The sequence below is a fragment of the Euprymna scolopes genome, chromosome 18 (assembly GCF_053919585.1).
Source record: "Euprymna scolopes isolate OS-2025 chromosome 18, ASM5391958v1, whole genome shotgun sequence".
NCBI classification, from domain to species: Eukaryota; Metazoa; Mollusca; class Cephalopoda; order Sepiida; family Sepiolidae; genus Euprymna; species Euprymna scolopes.
The window spans coordinates 59,369,767-59,396,260 of record NC_136499.1 but is presented as its reverse complement, the minus strand read 5'-3'; the positions used below and the strand labels follow the sequence as shown (position 1 = coordinate 59,396,260).

The 26,494-nt window shown below is 31.4% G+C and overlaps 1 protein-coding gene across 1 annotated transcript in view; it reads left to right on the top strand.

Moving 5' to 3' along the window:
• Positions 1–26,494, top strand: part of LOC145297627 (aspartate--tRNA ligase, cytoplasmic-like) — a 200,149-nt gene that overhangs the window by 88,672 nt on the left and 84,983 nt on the right. The window contains exon 2 of the mRNA XM_080143713.1: positions 22,978–23,101. Coding sequence (XP_079999839.1) covers positions 22,978–23,101 — 124 coding nt within the window. The remainder of the gene's footprint in view (positions 1–22,977; positions 23,102–26,494) is intronic.

The following is a 26,494-nucleotide window of genomic DNA, read 5'->3' as shown; positions in this document are numbered from 1 at the left end:
TAGTAAATTGGATTACTTAAGGAGATGTCTCATTAAGAGTTTGTTTATGTTGAACTTGAAAATTATCAAATTGTAGTCAACTGGAAAGCAGGAAAACTGAACAAAGTTTCACAGGTGTGCAGTTCTAAGAAAGAAGCGTTGTTTCTGGCATCTACGTTTAGGTTTAGGCACAGATAAAGTGGGGGAAATTATTGATATTGGTTTCAACTAGACGAGTATTTTTCATGAAAGTTTGGTGAGAGGGGGACCATAGATTCAAGCTCAGACGAACACCTGCCATGAAAATAATGATAAAGCAGAGACAGGCTTGCAGCATCTCTTCTGTGGGAAAGAGGTTGCAGGGAAGAGAAAAGAGAACTCCCCCCCCCCACTAGACTACAAAGTCTATTTTGAACTTTGTTGAGGCAGGATAAGTCTTTCTAGCAGCTCCTGTCCAGATGTTGCAACAGTACTCCATTCTTGGATGTAACTGGCTCTTATATAGGTAGAGAATTGCATCAGCAGTGAGATATCTACTGAAGCGGTAAAAGGATCCCATCGTTTTTCCAGCAACCTTGACAATGGATTTGATGTACATGTTCCATTTCAGATCAGGAGTAAAGATCAAGCCTAGAAGCTTGTCAAAACATGAAGCCTCCCCAAGACGAGAGCCATCCATTTCAATTGAGACCAGATGGGGATCAGAGCATTGAAGATTCAAAGATAGAAGCCTGGTTTTAGCTGCATTAAAATTAACCAGCCACCTCTTTCCCCATTGCACCACATGCTCAAGATCAGAAGAGAGAGAATGAGAGAGAGACCTGGTCATTTACAGCCTTTGGTATGTTGCCATAGATGGTAGTGTCATCAGCATAAATGTCTACGAATGATCTTAGGATGTGATTTAGAAGATCATTGATGTAGATCAGGAAGAGAATTGGGCCCAGGATGGACTCCTGAAGGACTCCGGCATTAATAGTGTGAGCTTCTGATTTCTGCCTATCAATCACTACTCTTATGAACCGGCCTCCATCGAGAGATTTGCTAATCCTATGAAATATAACCATTAGCACATCTGCTATAGATCTAGCAGAACAGAAACCATATTGCATGTCACTAAGAAGGTTATTTTTGCTGAGGTGGTTAACTAATTCTCTATTTAACATTCCAGCAGCTTACTCATGACGCACAGGAGACTTATTGGTCTGTACTGAGAGGGAGATGACGGATCACTTGAATTCTTAAATACAGGGCATACAAGGCGTTAGGAAGAAATTCTCTTTCAGATAATGCTTAAACAGCTTTGTAAGCATGGGAGCTAGTTCTGATTGAAGCTTTTTTAGCGCTATAATTGGAAGGCCATCAGGGCCAGTTTCTTTACTGGAATCAAGGTTTTTGATTAGCTTGGCAAGATCATGCGCAGATATTTCTATGTTGCATAATGAGTTTTCTTATACAGGAGGAAATACGGGGGTGGGGGTTGATGGTCTTTGGTCGCATAGGGTAGAATTAGTTGCAAAGTTCTTGGCAAAGAGTTTGGCTTTGTCTGATGCTGAAGAGATTACCTCCAGTTCATTAATCATGGTTGGGATAGAGCACATGCTTCTGTTCAGGATCCTGTTTGCTATTTGCTGAAACTGGTGGAAACCAAACCACTGCTTAGCTACTTTGGACTTAATGGAATGAGCATATAACTCTCTCACGTTCTTTATTAATTCTTTTACAGTGATTGCTGGCAGTTCTGGATGTGGCTTTAGTCTCAATACAGTTTCCTGTTTTTGCTTAGATCTTTTAAAAGATTTCTTCTCTGTATAATATGTCTTTGCTCCTCTCCTCTGAGAAGCATCTGGCTTCGAAATGCCATGGCTTAAAGAGGTTTCCCTATTCTTAAATATTGTATTTCCTTTTGAACTAATAGCATAATAACATTTAATTGTAAATTTTTTTTATCCTTTTGTTATCTTAACTTATTCTATAAAGCTGGTTGAGTGTATATGTGAGTATTTTTATCATATAAGTGAATGTTAAATGTAAAAAATAATATACATGAAAAGTAATTATAAAATACTTGCTGAATAGGTGTGGGATCTGAAGAGAGGTCGAGAGTTGGAGTCGAAGATATCAAAGGAGTTGGTATCCTAGAAATTCTAGGAATCGGACTTTCACCATCCGATTGTAACCCTGCTCGTTTGTCTACTGGTTTCCATTAATTCACTATTTTGATACTTCATTGTAATATAGCTTCCTAATCCAGTAGCTTCTTTATAAGAACTACAGGCCTGTGTAACTCTTCTTGGTGACCGTTTTCCTCCTCCCTATAGCCTTGGTCATTTTGAGTCTCAAGCCAGTAAGTATTTCTAGTCTTTGTGATAAATATCTTTCGTTCTTGTTAGCTCCTTACATAAAGTGGCTTCATGCCATGTTAGGAGCAATTTCCATGAATCATCTGCTCAAATGGCTTTTTTTTTTTTTTTAGATAACAAGTAGAAATATTTTATTTCTTGTTGCGATGATGTTGTCCATGAAATGTAACTAACGCGAAGGTTATTCAAAAAGTTTCCCCAGCAACCGCTAATATGTAAGTTTAAAATCTTGATGATTCACATCTGATTTTAACTCCTCCAGTGTTATTTTGTATGAAAATCAGACCATTAGAATTTATACCATTTTTGAGGATGGTTTGTTTTCTGTTGGGCAGAGATACAATCTTATGCAGTTCTAGAAGGTTCACTTTACCAAGCTTTACCTTCTCACCCTGTGAGAAGGGGTTAGGTTATTGCTAATCATCTAAGGTACTCTACTGGAGAATGTCAACAAAACTGCTTTTTTATTCAGCTGGAGTATTCTTTCTCTTGGGGTGGGGGGATGCTGGTTTCAAACCCCACTTTCTCTTATCCCATCGTTTCACCATCGGAGGGGAACAATTAAAGCTCATTGTATGCTTTTTCAGTTATTCACTTATTGGTAGCAAATATTCATAAAAAATTATCAAGTACATTTATAAATTGTTTTCATTATCTTCTTTACTTTATTAATTTCTCTATATTTTGATATTTAAAATTGACATAAATTGTCATTATCTTTTAGATGTTGACATGTGTTGGACAGCTTTTAGAAATTGACTTCCAAATTAATTCCACATCTCAAATCTATCCTTATCATTTTTTCCTATGACTTTCACCTACTGATCCTGCTACCTCGACTAACCCAAGCACTCTCATCTGTTCGTTCAATGTGACCAAACCAACAAAGGCTTTTGTTCTATACACATATCTTTATACTACTTGGGTTTAAAGATCTCTTTTAACATGAACAAATACAAATATACATGCCATGCGAATATTATTCTAATCTTTTATTCTGCTACATAGCCAAGCCTACAAGTTTGAATGGAAAGAATTAGTGTCAGGTAAGGGTTAACAAGTAACTTGGTGAAGCGGAATTTGGTAAAAATTATTATTCTTTCCCGTTGACTCACCAAACAGAACAAATGCAAAAAGTTGCCATTCTCTATTTAGCCCCATTGAGGGTGAGGAAAGGAGTACACAATATAACTTAATGCATGGCACAATCGTCTGTATATCTTTCTCTCTTGTTGATACTATACACATATCTTTATACTACTTGTCAAAATGTAACCATTTTCTCTCTGGTCTCTTGTGACTGTCCATTCTGTTTAATAAATCTTGCATAAAAATAATTTGTTGGCTTTGTGTGTGATATTAGGAATTAATTATTAAGACAAGCCTGAGATGACGAATGGATGTTACAACACCTCATCTTAAGTTTTTTTTTAATAAATATTGCTGTTTCCGATTTATTCAACAGCCTTTTTTCCTCAAGTGTTTGAATGCTTTTTTAAGAAAAATGCAGTTTTAAATCAGATTGTCTATTCCTAGCAGAATTTTATCTTTTGGAAAAACTCTGTTTATAAAATGTCTTTATTAAAATGCTTATTTTTTATTTTTATTTATTTATTTATTTTTTTACTGTTAATCTGGATGCTTATTTTTTATTGCAACTCAAGTATAATATGGGAATTCAAAATAAAATAGCATAAAAAACTTAGGGATATACTTACTCTGCAGTAAAAAAATATTAGTGGACAGTAAAATTACAGAAAATTATAAGAATTTTGATAAATAAATTAACATTTCATGAACTCTGAACAACATCCTTGCAAGCCAGTGGTGTAGTCGGATTATCTCTCTAATATAAAGACACTATATATTGTTTCTTACTACATAAATATATTGTCAGATAAGAATTTTGATTTAAAATAAATATATATATATATATATATATATATAAAGCTGAGTATGTGTGTGTCTGGTCACGAATAGGCTCCTATATGGTTGACTATTTTAAAAAGCTGATTCCATATAATGATAGATGTATCGAGACACAGGAATGGGTATGTTTGATCTGGCAGAACAGTGGTTCATTAAAATTGGGGGGGGTCTGCGTACGTGCCTGGTCCACAAAGTATGGAAATAAAAAAAAAAAAAATAAAAAAAACATTTACAAGTGTTTCTGATATAGATGTACATAAGAATACTTTGATAAGTATGTTTTAACTTAAATAGGGATGGTATAATAAAATTGTGGGGTCTGCGTTCGCGCCTGGCCTCCATAGAATGGAAATAGGCACAAACTTTAATAAAGGCTTTTCATATCTATCTGCGTAAGTATACTTTAATAATTATGTTTCAGTTTGAAGAAATATGGTATAATAAAATTATGGGGTGTCCGTTCGCGCCTGACCTCCATAGAATGGAAATATGTCACAAAGTTTTAATATAGATCCACAGAATATTGTGATAAGTGTTTCAGTGTGAACAGGTATGGTATAATAAATTATGGGATTTATCTATTTTATTTTTACTTTCATCATATTTTGCTTTGGTTTTGATACCCCCAAATTCAACCCAAATTTACAACCCTTCCTTTTCATAACCTATCATACGTTCATAAATCAGAGTCCATTTTCTGTAAGCTGTTTTTGAACCCAGTCAACGACGGGTACTTTTGCTAGTATATAAATAAAATGAAATTCATTTAATGTTCAGAGTTCATCCTCGACAAACCCGGAGTGGTGTAAAAGATTATCACTTCTAATATAAAAACACATTATATTGTTGCTTACTACATAAATATATTACCCTTTAGATTTTAGGGGTCATCAGGAGAGAACATATATCATTTCAGGTGCCTTCTTTCAACGTTTTTAATTATTCCCCCCAACACTGACCTTCGTAATAGTTAGCCTAATCACTGAAACATGACCTCACGCCTGAGGTCCTAGCAAGTAAGATCTACTGAACAGTCAGGCTGTCAATAATTAATGAGAGCTTTTTTGCAAACCCATTAGAGAACTTAAGAACTTGCATTCAAAAAGAGAAAAATAAGAAGCATGGTTTATATTGAAACTGAACTTATTTAATACTAGCAGTTCAGCCCGACTTTGCTTGGGTCTTATGTACTGTTCATAACTTTATGTGCATATATTAAAAAGTTTGACTCGTGTCCAGGTGACCTACATTTAAAATTTCAAGTTTTTAGACACAAAATTAGTGGAGGAGTTTGGTAGAGTCTGCAAAGATCAACTCTGTAAACTTTGACCTCTTTCCAGCCAAATTTTCGCTCTAAATCTGATTAAAAAGCTTGCATGTCTGAATACCCTGTATGTAAAATTCTAGCTTAATGTTTAGCTCCAAAATTGGCTGAATAGTTTGCTAGATACCGCAATGATCAAATCTTTTGAACTTCGACCCCTTGGCAGCTCAAATTTTCAGCCAAAAACCAATTAAAAACCTTGCCCTATGTTTGAATAGACTTTATGTAAAGTTTCAAATGTTTAGACCAGAAATTGGCCGAGTAATTTGATAGGCTGCAGTAGTCATTTTTTATTTTTTTTTTAAACTTTGACCCCAATTATGACCCCTTAACATTTATTTTTTGGGGCTTAAATCAAATTAAAGTTTGATCCATGTTCAAGTAACCTACATCTAAAATTTCAAGTGTTTAGACCCAGAACTGGTGGAGGAGTTTAGTAGAGTTCTCAAAGGTCAAATTGTTGAACTTTGACCCCTTGACAGCCAAATTTTTGGCCGAAAACCGATTAAAAAGATTTTTTCAAATTTTAATACCCCTTATATCAAATCTCTAGACTGAAAATTGACAGTTATTTGGTAGGGAAATGTACAGACATTTTCACTTTTATATATATACTAGCAGTTCCGCCCGACTTTGCTCGGGGCCCTATGTACTGTTCATAACTTTATGTGCGTATATATATATATATATATATATATTAAAAGTGTGAATATGTACTGTAATGCCTTTCTATATAATAGGCTTCCTTAACTACCATAGATAAAAGTTGGTAGACTGCAGACGTCAAGTGTTTTTTTAACTTTGACCCCCTTAACATTTAATGTTTTGAGCTCAAATTAAATTAAATTGTTTGACCCATATCCAAGTAACCTACATCTAAAATTTCAAATGTTTAAACCCAAAATTAGTGGAGGAATTTGATAGAATCTGCAAAGGTCAACTTTGTAAACTTTGACTTCTTGCTAGCCAAATTTTCGCCCAATAAATGATTAAAAAGCTTGCTGCATGTCTGATTACGCTTTATGTAAAATTTCAAATGTTTAGACCCAAAATTGACTGAATAGTTTGAAGACTGCAAAGGTAAAATCTTTTGAACTTTGACCCCTTGGAAGCCAAATTTTCAGCAAAAAAAAAAAAAAAAACCCAATTAAAAAGCTTGACGTATGTCTGAAATAGACTTTATGTAAAATTCCAAATGTTTAGACCAAAAATTGGCTGAGTAACTTTGACCTCAATTATGAGACCTTAACATTTATTTTCTGGGCTCAAATTAAAAAGTTTGATCCATGTCCAAGTAACCTATATCTAAAATTGTAAGTGTTTTAGACCCAAAATTGACGGAGGAGTTTAGTAGAGTTCTCAAAGGTCAAATCATTGAAATTTGATCCCTTAACAACCAAATTTCTGGGCGAAAACCGATTTAAAAAAAAAAAAAAAAAAAAAAAAAAAAAAATCCTAAATCTCAATACCTTTTATATCAAACCTCGAGGTAGTAGACTGAAAATTGACAGTTATTTGGTAGAGAAGTGTTCACACATACAGACATTTTCACTTTTATAGATATATAGATAGATAGATTAATGAAAAGAAAAATGAGAATTAATTCAAAAGGGAAAAGTTGTGTGGTGTTTCTACGAAACATCCTGTAAATAAACATTCTGTTTCATAGATTTAAAAGATAAATATTCGTTTTTATTATTTACTTAAAAAATTTCATTAACAAAAAGAAAAACACGTTTAAATTTATACGGAAACTGAACTTTATTCAATATAAATTAAAAAGCAAGAATTATGTAAATTTATGTACGTTTGAAGCTCGAATACTGCAAAAACTGAATTATTAATTTTGGGAATAAAGCAAACAATAATTAAATAAATTGAAATTGAATGATAAATAATTTGTAAAATTAAAATAATTTAAATTAAAAGAAATTTAATATAAAGATACTATTGCAAAAATATAACTTTTTAAATCAAATTTGTAGAAAAATCTGTTGGATAATTTAGTTAAAAATAAGTTGCTAAATAAACGTTATTTTAACATGGCACATATTTTGTATAATTACTGAAAACTGATTGATTAATGGCGTAAGATGAAAAAACTAAGAGCCACCATTTTTTTTCTGTTAAACTGTGGCTTTCGTAAATATAGCTACTGTGAAGATCTTGTGAGAATTCAATTTAACTACCAGGATTTTGTTTGTATTCAAAATAATTTCAACTTTGTTTTGCTAGAAATTTTAAATTTGGAATTTAAACAAAAAGCTGAATAAAAAACTATTTGATCAATGACGTGATTATTGGAATATGACATCTTCAGTGAGGAATACATGCATCATAAACATTTTTCTGTATTTTTGTTTTTTTTAATTAAATCGAATTCTAAATAAAAACCAAATTTTGTAAGTGTTATAAAACTTGATTAAAAAAATTGAAAATTTGAGAATAAATATATGAACAGTTTTAGTATACACGGTTTTTCCTTGATTTTTTTTTTAAGGAAATGTTTGTTTGACTAAAGCTTTTAACAACGGTAAACCTTAATTTTTAAAAATACTGTTATATTAAAAACGATGGAAAAAATTTCCTGTAAAAAATGATTTGTTTAACAGAAAAAAAATGTTCAACTTTCTAACCAAAAATTCACTTTTTAAAAAATTTTATTTTTTGGATCCTTATAAGAAAATATGCTGCTAAAAGATGAATATTTCAACATTGTTTGTCGTATTATTGAGGAAAAGGATTGTAAAAAAATCCCATTTAAAATTATTTGAAAACGTGTGAATTTTTAACTTAAAATTAAAGTCATGTATGAATTAATAACTAAATACACTTAAAAATGATAAAACTTCACAGTATTTTCCTGATAAAAAAAAAATTCCATTTTAATTGTCCAAATGTAAAATAATTTATCTTTCGGAAAATAAAATACAATCGCTCTTGGATGAGTTTTATGAATCCCTTGGCAATTTCTTTAAGAATTGAAACAGAAAATAATGATCCTTCGCAATAGTCAGTACTCTAGGTCAATGACCGTAGGACTTCACCTGTGATGTTAACAGGTCACCTGATTTTTAGTGGAGAGGCCACCTATATTTACATCCGTCTTGCTCAACAAACATGCATAAAATCACTGGTGTGAGACTTTATTATATCATCAGTTGGGTTATAAGTTTATCGCTATTTGTAAAATTTCAAGTTTAGTAAGCTTGGTTAATTAGTTTAGTAAGTTGGTTAATTAATACTGTGATTTTATTAGAATTAAATCATGCGGTTTTACTTCAACCCCCTTCCTCATATATGGAGAAACCATTCCAGTGTATGTGTTTATATGTGAGGGTAGACTTTAATATTTTATCCCGTTTCAGTCATTCATTATCATTTTTTTTTTAATAATAAAACTCTTAATACATTGAATGAAATAGACACTAATTAAGCACACTCATTTCACTAAGTTCATTACTGCACAGAAACACTGTGTGTGTGTGTGTGTCCTTGATTCTTCAAAAGTCTTTATACCTGGTCACAATTAACTGAGCTTGTATGATATTTGTACTTTAACACTGTTCACTAAATACCAGTTTAGTAATTTTTTAATGAGATAAATGACATGTCTAAATTCAGTTTTTAGAAATTTTAAATTAAACATTTCTGAAATATTTAAAACAGACTGTTTTCTTGAGAAAATCTTATTCTTATTGATTTTCTTAATTTAAAAGAATTTACATCCAAATTACACAGAAATAATCTCAACACATTCGTTTTAAGAACTATATCCAACTAATGTTATTTATTACCTTGCTTTTTTAATCACCATACACATTATCTGAAGTGGTGAGAGAAATACATTGATGTAAAAAGATAGGAAAAAGAGGTGAGGGATAATTATGACACACACACACATATATATATATATATATACACGATTACTTAATTTTATCACATAAATTAATATATGAAAATATAATTTTATGTGTAAATTTTCAGTATTTACTTCAACAGTGCTCAATACATAGGTAGAGCTCGGTAGTAAGTTTTATATATATATATATATATATATATATATATATATATATATATATATATATATATATATACACACACACACTATTAAATAAGGGGAGCATTGTGTGTATGAATCGTTCCTTATGAACTCTGAAATGGCTGGACAGTATTTTATTTTTAATTTCACATGTAGATACTTGATGTGTCTGGGAATGTTCTTACATAGGTTTTGTATTGGAATGTGTCTCATAAGTATTGAAAAGGAAAAAATATGATTAAAGAAGGAAGTCTGATTTTGACCAAAGTTAACACTTTTCTACAACCTAACGTCACAAGTGCATATGAGAAGTTTTATCACAACATAAACAGAAAGGTCCAGCCCATAAAATCAACTGTAAATTCTTTTATAAGACAGGAGCATGTTTAAAATCAATGTTTCTTTTTAGAGCACTATTGAACCATGGTATTTGATTTTTATTTGTTTAACTTTAATTCAAGTGATTATGTAAAAATAATTTCATAAAATCAACAGTTGTTTTTTTGTTATGGACTTCATTTCTTGTAATAAATAATTTTACCAGGAATTCTTCATAAGTTTTGGTTTCGGTTTTGATTATAGCTGAAGGAACTAAAGTTATATGTATATTTTTTTAATAAGTTTTGGTTTCGATTCAAGCTAATATACTCAAGTCATATAGATATATTTCTTTATTTCTGAAATCGCAACTTTATCTATATATATAAAAGCGAAAATGTATGTGTGTTTGTTTGTATGTGTGTTTGTATGTTTCACAAAAACTTTGACACAGGTCACAAATTTTGCCAGATCGGTATCATTTGCCCGACAAATATCGAAAAATTGGCCAAAAACGTTAATTTCTTCACCTTGAAATTAGCAGTTTTCTAGGTGGGGTCAGCAAAAACCGTCCTCTCATGACGAGTTTGGTTCTACGCATGCGCAAATGACGTCAGAACCTGATTTAGTTTAAAGATTAAAAAAAAACGATCTAATTTTGTGGACGTCGTCTTAGCTCAGTTGCTTAGAGCGCAGCCTCATTATTTAAAGGTTTTGGGTTCGAATCGTGGTGTGAGATGTCTTTTTTTCTTTTTTTTTCGATTTTTTTTTTTTTTTTTTTCGATTTTTTTTTTTTTTTTTTTTTTCGATTTTTTTTTTTTTTTTTTTCGATTTTTTTTTTTTTTTTTTTTTTTAATTTTAATATTGAAGCAGGGTTATTTAAGCCATTTTTCATGTAACGTTCATTTTTCTGTTTCGCGTTTGCCTTAGGTTAGTTTTTTTAATTCGCTTATTCTTAAGTTTTCATTAACCCCCCCCCCCTCACACACACACACACACACCCGCTCGACCATACACACACCCAAAAACACCCGGGCAACGCCGGGTACCCACCGCTTGCCTTACGTGGTGTGAGATGTCTTTTTTTTTCTTTTGTTTTCGATTTTTAAAGGTTTAATATTGAAACAGGGTTATTTAAGCCATTTTTCACGTTCTATGTTTTTTTTTTTGTTTTTATTTTTCAGATTTTTTAACGAAGTTTTAACGTTCGTTTTTCTGTTTTCTTTTTTGTTTGTTTTTCAGATTTTTACATTTAACATCGTTCGTTTGCCTTATGTTAGTTTTTTTGTTTTTTAAAAATTTTTTTAAAAAGTTTTAACATTTATTTAAAAAAAATATTTACTTTGCTTATTCTTATGTTTTGAGTAACCCCTCCCCCCACCCGAGCACAAACGCCTCTAAACACCCGGGCAATGCCGGGTACCCCTGTTAGTAATATATAAAAATCAATAGAATATTAACTCTGTAATATATATAATCTACAAGAATGAAAATATCATGTTTAAGCATACTTTACGATTGGGCTATACTGGGCATCCCTGATAACTTAAATACTTCTACAGTTTTAACAAAATAGCTACAATATCAAAGCGTCTCCATTTATGCTGAACATTTACAGAATGCCAACATCAATATATTACATATGAATGAGTCCCCTGTAGAATTTCCACAAGTCCTACTAGTAAATTCTAATTTAGAGTTTAAATTCAATTTCTCATATCAATGCTCTATCTTGAATATTGAGCTTTTTCATTTGGCTAGGATTATCCTATGAATATTAATACTAATATTTATACTTGCTGCTTTAAGTTTACAAAATTTTCTATCTATATATATATATAAAAGGCAAAATGTGTGTGACGATTTCGTGTATGTCTTCAAAAGGCTTTTCTCGCACATGCTCTCGGGGTCGTTACTATCGCTTAAAACTGTATATCGGTCCTAGATAATAATATGTAGGATTTGGGAACACATGTAGCTTATAGATTTATTTATGTCGACTTTTACAAAATTATTGCTATTTTGGCTTCTCGCGTGTTGATTGGGCTTTTTAGTATAAATATGTGAAACTAAACTCAAACGACGTCTTCTCGGCATTGCGCCGGGAAAAACGTCCAGAAGCAATCAGCTTTGATCAATCTTGTATATCAGTCTGGACAATTGGGAGCTGCTTTCCCCTCCTCAACATCTGTTGGGGGAAAGAAACAGTCAAATTTGGGTTTGCGTGACTTCTATTTGACCTTCTTAATTAGGTCAAATGGAAGCAGCAGAGTTAACTTTTATTGCGCACGCCTGTTTTTATAGTTAAATAAATAAATTCAAACCGTCTTAAAGATGTATGTCGCCGTGGCTCAATGGTTACGTTTTTTTTTGTTCACACATTAATTTCTAACTCAAGGGTACGGGTTCGATCCTCATACACTCACCTACCAAAATATTTTTTTTATTATTATTTACCCCCCCCCTCCCCGGAGTTTTGATTTACCTCAAGACACCCGGGCATCGCCGGGTACTCCCCGCTAGTATATATATAAAAGCGAAAATGTATGTACGTTTGTGTGTCTGCTAAAAACTTTTGTCAGACACAACGAAAATTCACAAACTCTGTATCATATCAAAGCCCCATCCTTCGCTTGAAAAATATCGAAAAATTGGCCAAAAACGTTCATTTTTTTCATCCCGAAATCGACAATTTTCGACGGGGGGGGGTCAACAAAAATGGTTTTCACGTGACAACGACCGGTTCTACGCATGCGCCAGATGACGTCATGACCTGATTTACTTTAAATAGTTGAAAAACTGAACCAATTTCATGTACGTCGCGTTAGTTCAGTCGATTAACGCGTTGGTTCATTATCTAAATGTTTTGGGTTCGAATCGTGGTGTGAGATGTCTGTTTTTGTTTTGTTTTTTTTTTTTCGATTTTTTAAATTTAAATATTGGACCAGTGTTATTTAAGCCATTTTTCACGTAACGTTCGTTTTTCTGTTTTTTTTTTTTTTACTTCGCTTATCCACCCCCGACCACACACCCAAAAACACCCAGGTACCCACTGATTTTTTAAATTTTAATATCGAAACAGGCTTATTTAAGCCATTTTTCACGTGTTCGTTTTCTGTTTTCATCGTTTGTTTACCTTACGTTAGTTTCTTTTGTTTTTTTTTCCCGCTTAAGTTTTAAAGTTGTTTTCTTTTTTTTACTTCGCTTATAACAGACAAACCTGGTCATTGACGTCGTCGTCGTAACGCTTGACGACTTCCGGGCGAGCACCTGTCAATTTGGTTCTTACTGAAAGATGTTTAAATTTATTTAAGTAACTCATTCTGGCTGGTTTCTTTTTTATTTAATACCACACACACCTACAAACACCCGGGCAACGCCGGGTACCCCCGCTAGTTCAATTTATAAATTTGTAAAAATTCTTTTGAATATATATATATATATATATATATATATATATATATATATGAGATTAGTACTATCTGTGACATGAAATCAAGCTAAATGTACAAAAATGTGTAAACAAAAATATTTTCAATGTTCATTTTCTATCCTTGTAAAAATAAATAAATTTTTATGAAAACCTTTAGAAAATTCCAAAAATATTTCCATAAGTTCCATTTTGTTTTAGATTCACAGAGGGAGAAAGGTGAAATTATTGACAATGTTTATGGCTAAATGAGTTTTTGTTGTGAATGTTTTACGTGGAGGAGGGTCCTAGATTGAACTCGGTTGAGCACCTATCAGTGCAGAGAAAGACTAGAAACATCTTTTCTGTGAGGAGGCTGTAGAGAAGAGGACATCACCCAATAGACTATGAAAGTTTTGTACTCTAAAAAAGTAAATTATAACGTAAAGTTTTGCCAGTTTTACTGCAAATACATTTAGGCAAAAAAAACTTACTTTATTGAAGTAATACTTTTGGTTGGTTCTTTTTTGACTGCAATGAACAACCATTTTATATATATTAACTAGAGCATATGTTGGATAATCAATTTTAGTTATAATGCCAAAAATTACTATCTTTATATTTTTATTACTTACTTTTAAAAAGAGGAAGTACAAAGCTCATAATACAAAAACTTTTGAACCTTAAAAAAAATAACAGGATGGGTCGAATCTCGAACTATAAAGAAATTAAAAACATTACTAGTCTAACGTTACCCAACACATTGTAGTCGCAAAGTAGACCTAATGATAGAAAAGAACCTCATCTCGCTTTTTTGTTGTTGTACAATGAAATTTATTTGCTCATTCTCCTGGCACGCATGTTACAAAAGTTTTAGGATCAGCAAATTGTTTTACAGGTTATGACATGCAAAAAAAATCATTAAAATTTTGGTAATCTATACAAATTTATGATTTTCCTTTATTTTAAATTAAATGTAATAAATATTTTGAGGGGAAAATAAAGCTTCTTTCTATAGACATTATTTTAGTAAAAACCAATGTGAAACCATGGTTTTCCCTGCTTGACAACAACCTCAAAGCTGTGCATTTCTTTTCATTCTCATTTTGTACTTGTCTCTCACATTGATGATTGCTGAAGGAGTGAGCACATGGCTTAGAATTAGAAGTCAAAAGAAAAAAATACTCTGCAAGAGAAACAAAAGAAAACACAAACTCCCAACATATTTTATAAATATCACTTGTATGCTGGATGTGTGTGACACCATCACGGGAAAACAACTAAGATGTGGGCATTAGCATTTAAAGTTGAGGCCAAAACTCGGTTGATCAAGGTCAGCCCATCTCCAGTCTGCCAAAGCTATCTGGATCTGCTCTTTTATTAATTGTATTGTCCTCAACTGCTGTCAATCAAAAACTCCTCTCTTCTAAACTGTTCATAAACTAATTCTAAATATATTAACCTAACTACCCCCATGCCTGCCATTGTCTTTATACTAACTCTCACTTTCTATATGTTTTGTTCTGCTAATCAACTATTTTTTCAGCTTTTTGCTATATTTTCCTCATTTCTTTATTTTTCTTTTTTTAATCACTTCCTAACACTTTGTAAGGGGATATCTATAGTGTCATAGATAATCTTCTGTTTTATTGTGCCATGTTATTTGTAGTTATTACGTTCCTTGCTTTAGTGTTGATATGAGGAGTCATACACAGATATCTGTTTAGAACATAGTGAGTGTTTCAAGCTAAGATTCAAAACCCAACTGTTTAGTCAGCAGTCAAAACTTATTGCCCTTACACTATTATGCTTGCCATAAGAGCAAGGGAAGTTATGTTTGTATTTGTTTACCGACTAATAAGGACATGTATTGCAAAGAAATGGTAACATCATTGCTGCAAAAATGTGATTCAAGATGGAGGCCTCTGTGGAAAAGACGGAGGAAAGAACTGAAACATAGGTAAATACCCTGGAACAATATCTCAGGACGGCTGGACTTCATCCTGGCAAATCCTTTGATGTATGGTGTAGGGAAAAATTCACAGGGCTTCTCTTTGCAGGATAAATGCAAAAGAAAATGATGAATAATAACTGAAAACACACTGTAGTAAAATAGCGGTCACAAGCAAATAGAATAATGACTTTAGCATGTCAACAAAAGTGAAAAAAATGTGATGTTCATTCTAGGATTTTCTGAATATCAATCTCCACGTGGTTTGTTAATAAGGATGGAATACAATTATAGCTTATTTCTGCAAGAAACTTATTTCAAATTAGTTGACACATCCGGCAGTTTTCATTGTAAATAAAGAACATTCCATTACATGCTGAATATTGTTTTGCAAGTTCCATTCTAAATGTGTGTTTTGTTTAATTTTTAATTATTTGTTTTGGATTTGAACTGTGTTGGCATTATAGAAATTATTTTTTTCTTTAAATAAAACTCAAAATATTCCATGTGTACAATACTTTTGTTACTAAATGTAAATATTTACACACTGATATTTATATCTGTCTGTCTTAGTTCAACTTTTTCTCAGAAACTACTGGGCTGATTTAGCTGAAATTCTGTAGGGATCTTTATAAGGTGCAATGAACTAAGTATTATGGTATCTGTTCTATGCACAGTTAGAGATTAATAAAGATTAATATTTAATGCAAAAATGAGCACAAATTTCAACCACCAATTTGACATAAAGTACTTATGCTATATAACTTTTGCCTGTTTTTAATAGATTAAAATGTTTAGTGTGTATAATATATATAGATAACTAAGGTATGCTTATATATTTGTATGAACAGGATATATTCTTTAAGTAATTAACCGATCATTATGATTTTGGAACACATTAAGTGTAAGAGGGCTTAATGTGTGCTACATTTAGCAAAAGGATGGCAGTCCTTTATGAAAATTCAAATACTTTTGATTTTTGTGAAATTTTAATGATAGATATTAGACATGAATTAATACATATCCCCCAAATTTCAGTTTTGTTTTGTTTTTTTAATATATGAGAGGGTTTTAGGAAACATAAGATTGGTGCAACCACTAATCTGGAAATTAAAATATTTGATCCAAAACTTAGTACACATCAATTAAACAAGATTCTCTGAATTTCAATTTCTCAAGGCCTTTAAGTTCAAATCTTTATTCTTTTGGAATTTTCTAGCATCAAAATCATGTAAGAGATTTTAATCGAAATTAGAATGAATTCTATGAAAATTTTCAATCTGAGGAGTGAGGGGTTAAAAAGTATAAATTTATGTTCTGTAAATGTCTAACCAAATGTCAGACAGACTAATAAACAAAGCAGTTACATTCATTTTTTTTTGTGGACTGTTATTCTCATCTTCATAGTTATTGTTGTTTCACTACATTTCGGCCAACTCATCTTCTGGCTTTCTTCAGATTGCTAACTGCAATGGGTTAGGAATGCTGCATCTTGTAACTGTATCCCCATTAATTGTTGTCTCACTATGTTTTGGCCAACTAATCACCTGGCTTGCTTTGGGTAGGATTGAAACCACTATCTTCAGACAATTCTAACGTTGAACCATAGAGCCTCAACACCTCTATCCACTGCACCGTGGGCACCACCTGAACAAGGGCAGATGATGAGTTGTCTGAAATATGGTTAAACAAAATCAACTATGAAGATGAATCTAACAGTCTGCAAAAAAAAAAAAAGAATACACAAATTATGAAACCTTATCTCAAGGATTCAAAAATAAAATAAAAATAACATAGTGCATAAAGCTGTTAGAGATTTCTATATTTTATTGTTTTTGTGTACACACACACACACACACACACACACATCTACCTTGAAATGCATGTATTATGCTAAGATCCCTTGGTTTCTTTAAATGCAAGGTCAAATATGAAATTACTTAAAAGGGATTAAAAACATACTGCCATATTTGAAATTGTATGAAACTAAATACTAGTTATCGGCTTAGAATTTGTCTTAATTTCATGAACTTAATTCAGTTTATGATTAAATTTCCTCAAATTCTGGTAATGTTTGCAATTTGATTTACCATATATACTTGTATATAAGTTGAATTTCTGGGAGACAATTTTTAGATTATTCTTTTGGGGATCGACTTATACATAGGTAATGTTTTTGGAAATATTAAAAAACAACTCGGCGCTCAATCATAACATAGAAAACGCCATGTTGTTGTGCACTCGGTATATACCAGTAATCCTAGTAATTAATCGCTCTTCTTCTGAATCTCACTGCAGTGTGTTTGCCAGCATGTAAGCACATGTGCAGTTTTTCAGTAGGAGGCTTAATAATAATAATAGGAATAGCTCTCGCAATGTTCACTCTAGATGTGGCTATAGGCCTCAGTTTGATATGATGTATTCAGTGATATGTTTTTTTTTGTTTGTTTTTTTTTTAGGTTAGGAAATGTTGTGTTTACGATATGTTGTTCTCCCCTAAGTTTAACAAGTTTTAAAAACGACAATATCAACTATTTATTAACAATTTAATGACAACTATTTAATGAAAACATTTAATGGCACTTAACGCATGTGTTCACATTATTACAGTATATTATTGCTTGTGCAATGTATGCGTTTACATTATTATGGTACGTGACATAAATTATGTCTAAAAACAGTAACTGTACCTGGAATATACAGCATGTCATTGATCAGAATATCTGATTAGCAACATTTGCATTCATTGCATGTCAGTGTGCAGTGGGTTGGTTCTATAGATGAAAATCAAATAGACCACATTTGCATAAATGCACATATTATCGCTCGAAGATGCCGGGGAACAAAACACCATAACGGAAATTATCTGTGCAAGAAAAAACCAGGAGACGGACCATTTAACTTGTCTAGAATCTACAGTCGACTTATACACAAGTAATACCTAAAAATAACACAATTTTTTTTTTTTTTGGGGGGGGGGTCTTAAAATGCACATCGACTTATACACAAGTATATATAGTATTTTAAATTTTATGAAAATTATGAGTAAAAATTTTCAATAGAAGATTTAATACATAAATCTATTTCTTTGTAAGAAAAAAGATATATAATAATAAAGAGTTTTACATTTTATGTTCGGTTTCATGGTAGATTTGATTATCTGAAGTGTATTATTATCCTACGCGTCTTCATTTATTTGAATGCAAATATGTTTGTGTGTGTGACCTCAACCCGCTCCACCCGGTCCCACCCCGGATGCGCATATTCTTAATTGCCTGAATAGATGGTATTATGGTGAGTGAATATACTACACTAGCCTCAGAGGAATCAATGAGAGGATGGTACCACTATGAACAAACATTACCCACCCATTTCCCAACAAAAGGAGTTAATGCTTGGGAGGATATCACAGATACTACACTATACCCTACTCCCTCCCTCCAAAAAAAAAAAAAAAAATAGTCCTGGAAGGATAATATTATGAAGAATGAACATATACTATACTGGCCCCTAAAAAGAGAAGGTATTGACTGAGAGATAAAAAGGAGGTGGTAATCTATGGAAGGATTGTATTATGATGAATGAATGAACATAGACTACACTATCCTCCAAAGAAAGATAATCCCTGCTTATGACCATAAAACAGATACTTCAATACTTGGAGAGAATCCTCCCATAAAAAAGAAGGGCTGGAAAGGTAATCTTGTGATAGAACAGATATTACATTAGCTCTTTTTCCAAAGGAGAATGTAATACCTTTAAAAAAGGAGGTAATTTCTTGGAGGACGGTCTTATGACAACAGAACCAATACTACTAGGTATGGTCAATAATGGTGGAAAAAGATAGGGGTCCATGAGTTTTGAAAACTGATTTATCATTAATTTTTTGTAGTTTTTTTTTATTGTATTTAAAAGATTAAAGACTAAAGTTAATTTCCACAAGGAAAAAAATATTTGTACGCGTGAAAAAAAAAAGTTATAATGAAAAATGTTTTCACAGCGACATTCAAAAACTGACAAGTTCAGCTAAATTTTGAAGTTATATAAATTCATCGTAAAAATCTCTTGAAAGATAAATATTAGTTTTCTGGGTTTTTCAAATAAAATAAAACACTTTGTGTGTACAAAAAAAAAAAAAAATCTTGATTAGTCCCCAAAAGCGAGAGATTCTGGTTTCTCACAAACTAAGTCCTCTAAGAATGCATTCTATGGAAGCCCAATATGTCAGAAAATCAAAAGGCTGTCTGAAAATGACGTTGTGTAGTTATAGTGAGGTAGGGAGTGCTGTTTTTTTTTTTTTTTTGCATTCTTACATTCCCATTGTGAACGTTTGTATAATTTTTACCATTTATTAAATAAATTATTTTTCTGTGTTCCTGCTTTTAAATTAAAAATTTTTTTAGTTTCCAAGATTATATCAAAATTATGTTACATTGAAGTTCATTCAAGCAAGGAAAATATTAGAATCTTACATATAAAAATTATGTGAAACGTGTATTCTAAAAAAAAAGTAGAAATATTTTTTGCAATTATTATAATTTTTTTTTTGTGAAAATATTAAATAAACAATGCTTAATTCAATGATAATAGTAGTTCTAGAAATTTATTTTTCTTAGAGCTATATTGAAATCATTAATACGAACTTTAGGGGCTTTTTTTCGTAATGTTCCTAAAGTAATTTTTCTTTTTATTTTTACAATTTACGATGCTTTATTTTCATAAAAAAAAGCAAAAATAAATTCATTTTATTTTCTTACTACTGAAAACAATAACTTTAGTAAAGGTATTTTTTGTTTAAACAAAATAATACATTTCCACTAAGATTCAAATAAAAATAATGGGTTAATTTATATTCTGTGATCATTATTTGATAAATACTGCAAATTTTATTAAAATTGAATTTTTAAGTAAAGTTAGGGGTCAAAATGTTTCTACATTTTGAGCATCAGCATTCATTTTGCACGTACGTAGATACTACACTACTTTCTCCCCATTAAAAAATGCTATAATAAGTTTTTAAATAATTCAAGGTTGTTTTTTAAAAAATCTTTAATTATTCAGTTAAAAATGCCTAGTTATAAAAGCATTTTGGTACTTATGCACTTATGTTACTGTGCTAAAATAATGTTATTTTGAAAGCCATTCTTAACATGAGAAGAGAGAGTTTTGTAACTATTCTGTATTTCCACTTAACAATTTAATAAAAAAAAAGATATTGTGAAAATTGAATTTAACTTGAAACTACTATTTAAAAAATAGCACACTAATATAAGTGCATAAGCACCAACATTTTTTATCATTCACCCATCTTTTGACTAAGATCAAAGTGTAGGTTATTTTATTTTATTTTTTAAAGTTATATTTATGTATAAAAATTCATTGGAATAAAAAAAACAAACATTTGGTTAATAAGATTCTGTGAAAGGATCTTATTAACCAAATTATTTTGTTCCCCTCCCCATTTCCATTGCTATTCTAATGAATTTTTATATACATAATTATAATTTAAAAAAAAGACAAAAAAAATAAATTCTAACAAATTTGGGGATATCTCAAGTAATACGGCTCCTTAGAGTAGATGTGGTATTTTGGTGACTGAGATGGTTCTAGTTAAGAGTAAGAGAACACATCAAAGGCTGTAAATGACAAAGTTCTCTCTGATTCTCTCTCCTCTGATCTTGAGTGCGTGGTACAATGGGGGAAGAGGTGACTAGTTACTTTTAATGCATCTATAACCAAGCTTCTATCTTTACATCATCAACGCTCTGATCCCCATCTGGCATCAATTGAAATGGATGGCTCTCGTCTTGGAGAGGCTCCATGTTTTGACAAGCTTCTGGGATTGACCTTTACTCCTGATCTGAAATTGAACACGTACATCAAATCTGTTGCCAAGGTCGCTGGAAAAATGGTGGAATCCTTCTACCGTTCCAGTAGATATCTCACTGCTGATGCAATTCTCTATCTATATAAAAGCCAAGTACGTCCAAGGATGGAGTACTGCTACCATATCTGGGCAAGAGCTGCTAAAAACAGCCTATCCTGTCTTGACAGAGTACAAAATAGACTTCGTAGCCTAGTGGGGGATGCCCTTTTCTCTTCCCTGCAACCTCTCTCCCACAGAAGAGACGTTGCAAGCCTGTCGTTTTATCGTTATTTCCATGGGAAGTGTTTGTCTGAGTTCCAATCTCTGGTCCCCCCTCGTCAGTCTTTCACGAAAAACACCTATCTAGCTGAAACCACTCATTAATTTTCCCCACTCTATATCTGTGCCTTAATCTAAACGTAGATTCCATGAACAAAGCTTCTTTCTTAGAAGTGCACGCCTGTGGAACTCTCTTCCGTTTGCCTGTTTCCCACCTGACTACAACTTGGGTGTCATCAAGTCCAACATAAACAAGTTCCTCATGAACCGCCCCCTTAAGTAAGACACTTTATCAGATCTCCATTACTAGTGATTACTGCAATATTGTCCCATTACTGTACATGCAATAACGCTTATCCCCGAGTGGCCTCCAGACCTTGATAAGTAATGACTTCCTTTTTTAAAAAAAAAAAAAAAAAAAAAGAAAAAAGATAGGTTTTTTTATCAGTTTACAATAAGAATGACCAACAATTTCCTTTTTCATCACAATTTTGATGGCCAAGTTTATTTAAAATATACTATTTTAAATATTTTCTACAAATAAATATTTCAAAGTATATCTGCTCTTAGAAACATCAAATGGTTTAGTATTGCTATAAAAATGAAACGTGAAATTTTCATGTAAATTATCCCCCTTGAATAATTATGAAGCTGAAATTTTAAAAAAGTGTTTAACATTATCTTATTTTTATACAATCGCTTTAATATTACAAAGGATTATAATAATATTGCTGTAGACAAAACTATTTTAGATATTTGTATAAGAAATGTATATTACCAAATATTAATTATTACAAAAGTAAATAAGTTAGGAATACCTATCTTTGTTTATGGGTGTTCACAGATTAGTTTAGAAACAGTATTTCAAAATAAGTGTTAGGTGTTTTGATGTTGATATAGTTAGAATGGGTGAAAACAAAAACTTTTGCATTTATTAATTTGTATATGTTCCCCAATACAATAATAACAGAATCTCTTTCAAATAAACATATTTTTTTTGAGGGGGGGGGGCTCTTAAAAAGATCTACATTGTTTTAAATCATTCTTACTAAATTTCACATTCTTAGGTCTAATATCCTAAAAGTAATTACTGAACAGAGAGATAGACCTCATACTAATACAGATACCTATGCATACACACACCTCAAATTCCTTTTTGTTTGTTTTTTCATATAAACAGTTCTAGTTGTAAAAACATGAAGATTAAACAATCAACTAGATTGTTTTACAGATCAATTAAGGCATGATTATTATTAAATAAATGCTATAATATAGTATTTATTTCTGTAATCATGAATTTGTGCTAAAATGTAATATTCTATGATTTTCTTATTTTTAATAAAATAAATTTATTTTAGTTCTAGAAACTAAATAAGTTTATCATAATAGAATTAATAGCTTTGCCTTTTCCAAATGAAAAACTAATATCCTAATGTGATAATGCATGACACCATCTTTGGATTATTTCTGTTTGTAACTCTATTTCGTCTCTCCCTTTCTTTCCATATCTCTTCCAGGAGTGAAGGTCTGGCTGATCAGTCCAAGAAGGCATTGAAAAAACAACAGAAAGAGGCGGAAAAGGCAGCCAAGAAAGCTGCTTATAAACAACAAAACCAGTCCCAGCAGCAACAGCAGCAGCAGGTCAGTCTGGTGTGTTTCGCAGGGTTAGTACCATTTGGTACTAGTAGCAGTATTTATCGACTATGGTACAACTACTATTTGTAGCAGTTGGTTGGTGGGTAGCCATGAACAAAAAGAAATCTTGAAACTCACTGTATTTACATCCTACTGAATTTGGGCAGTACATACTAAGTCTGCGAATGATAGTAGTACTAGCTGTGACATGACATCATTGACTGTAACCATCCAGTTTTGAATGTAGGACTATTAGACAACCTGTGAATGGTACCCAACTGCTATACTGGTTTGCATTATAGTTAACAAGTTGTGCCAAAGCCATACCATCCAAGACCAGATACCATTCACCTTCAGACAAACATATCCACTTTATTTTAGTTCTTTAAAAAAAAAAATCTCATTGGTTCTTTTCCAATTTTTTTTTTTTTTTTAAATCAAAATAATTTTTATTTGTATCAAAATTATAGATGTTTTATTCAAAGTCAGCTTGGTTCAAGTCGATTGCAATAAATATTAACATTAAAATTAACTTTATTTGTAAAAAAAAAAAATACTACTACTAATATATATATATATATATATATATATATATATATATATATATAATGTGTGTGTGTATTTTTGAAAATACACTGACCTCTGTTTTTTTCTAAATCAGAGGAAGGTGACTTTATAAGTTATTGTTTTGGAGACTTTTTTGCAGGGAGAAGAGGGAGAGGGGATATTTTTGTCCCCCTCCCTCATTTTCTAATGTATGCAAATGTTTTAAAAATAGACGCCCTAAAAGTAAAAAAAGAAAAAAAAATTGATTCTCAAAGAAATACATGGACATTTCACATTTTCGTTTTTTTTTTTTTTTTCTATAAGTCTTTACTTCTCATAATGCACAAATAATGTAATGTGTGGGGAGTGTATATGTTCATTTAATGAAACCATAAACAGAAAATCTTGGTTAAATTGGACACGGCAGTTTTTTGTTTTTTTTTTGTTTTACCAACAATTCAACATTGCACTGTTCTAATTGTCATTGTTTACATATTAATCCTTGATGAAGAGGAAATAATTTTTATTGAGCAAATGTTTTGAAATTCATTTGATTCTAAATTCTGTTTAGTTTTAATTATTCGAAATTGTGATATTACACATGAGAAATACAACCTTATAACTTTTTAAACTAATAAAAAAAAGTATAATAAAAAAAATATTGTGAAATTTAATAAGAATTTAAAGATATATTTGTTAGTAATTTCAACTTTTCTTTTGAAATATTAATATATGTAAATTTGATTAAACTTTTTTTTTTTGTTCTAGCCAGAAAAAAAAAACGGCTTTCTTTTATCTTTGATATTTTTCCCCCTCAACTTTGCCTGTCATTTAATATTTGTGTGTGATTGGTTTATATATATATCATTAAAATATCTGACTCTTTTAGAAATCATTTGACAATGAATTCTGTCATCTATTAAATTGTAATGAAGATTATTGCATGACTAAGATCGGGGTGGGTGGGGTCACCAGGCCATACTTGGTCAAATACACTTAAATATATTTTAATTCATGAAGATTTTGTATTTGTTAGAGAGCCAATTCTTCTCTATTGAATATTATATTGTACCTAATATGTAGTACTGATTTCAAGATTAAAAAAAACAAACAAAATGACTTGGGTGCCATTAGCTAGAATTACAACCAAAACATTACTGCTCCAGTCACATTCCCCACCGTTTGAGCTATCAACAGATAGGTAAGATTTAAAATTAAACCACTTTAAGGTGTTAATGAATTTGCACATGCGCAAAAGTAATAGAAATATGTTGGCAAGTTGAAATGAACATTTTGCATTTCAACTTGCCGACATATTTCTGTACGTGATATTATTCATCCGTCCAAACAAAAATTTAACTCATTCTAAACTATCCTTGGTGTATAATTACTATTTCCTGTTAATTTCAGTGTTACATGATCAGTAGTTTAAGAGTTTACTGGTTAAATATTTACACGCAGACAGACATCTGCATCTACTGTTTTATTTATATAGATTTTTTATTTATTCATTTTTTTAGGGAGTGTCTAACACCATGAAATAGTCACTTATACATAGGGAATAAATTGGATTTATTTTTTTCCTTGTGTCTGTGAGAATTTTCTTTTTCATTTGTATCACAAGAGTTCCATAGGTGCTTTTCACCTACAGCATTGAATAATTTTCTTATTGAAAACTTTCATGCTGGGGAAACTTTGTCTTGATATTGCGAAAACAAACAAATGTAATCTTTGTCTCTTCATTGTCTATTCCTTTTGCTCATTTCTTTTTTGTTCTTTCACTCTCTCTCTCTTGCACAGTCACTCTCTCTAACCTGCTCTCGTCTTTCTCTAACCTGCTCTCGTCTCTCTCTATCTGTCTCTTTTCCGCCTCTGTCTCTTTTCCGCCTCTGTCTCTTTTCTGCCTCTGTCTCTTTTCCGCCTCTGTCTCTTTTCCGCCTCTGTCTCTTTTCCGGCTCTGTCTCTTTTCTTTTTACTATGAAAATAAACAATACTAATGCTGAGAAACAACACACGGACATTTACTAACTGATTTTTCTTTTCTCCAACTTAACAACATAGCAAGAAAGAAGAAAAAAATAAAATGTACAAAATTCTGAGGATGGAGTTTGACTTTGAAACAAATAAATACTTGTTTATTTTCGTAATATTGTGTTGTGATTTGGCTTTCATATGTTTCTTATGCATATTTCATTCAAATTAAATTCAACGCTTCTATCATGGAACTCACACCCCTGACGATAAAAAAATGTGTTTCATCAATGATTTACACCAAATATTGGCCCTATGGTTAATAGCATTAATTATTTTCAGTTTATTTCATCAATTTATTTATTTTTATATATTTAATCCTGATTAATATTTTACTAATCTTAAATAAAGCAAGTCAGAGGAATTCTTACCCTCACTCAGAAGCTCTGATACTGGGCACCCAAATCATTGAGTACTAATTTAATAACAATTTTTTATTGCCTTTGATTGATAGAAATTCAATTCCAAAGGGAGAAGAAAGAGTTTTGTTTGTTTTTAATAATGTCATTGTGAGTCGATCAGTTAGCGTATTGTTTTTAGATACAGAAGTTGTGGGTTCAAACCTCACTTGAGGCCTAATAATTGTTATCCTGATTTTGTCTAAAAATGAATTTAGACTTTTCAGATTACAATATTAAGTGGATATTTTATTTTTTCTGTAATCTAGATAATTTATGGAAATTAAAAACCAGGAGCAATGCCACAGCTAATATAAAATAAGATGTATCCATTTAATCTAGAGATTTTCTGATAAAACTGCTGTTTCAAGTAGAAGCATGATGAATTTACTAATGAACAAACTCTCATACAGATATGAGAAAA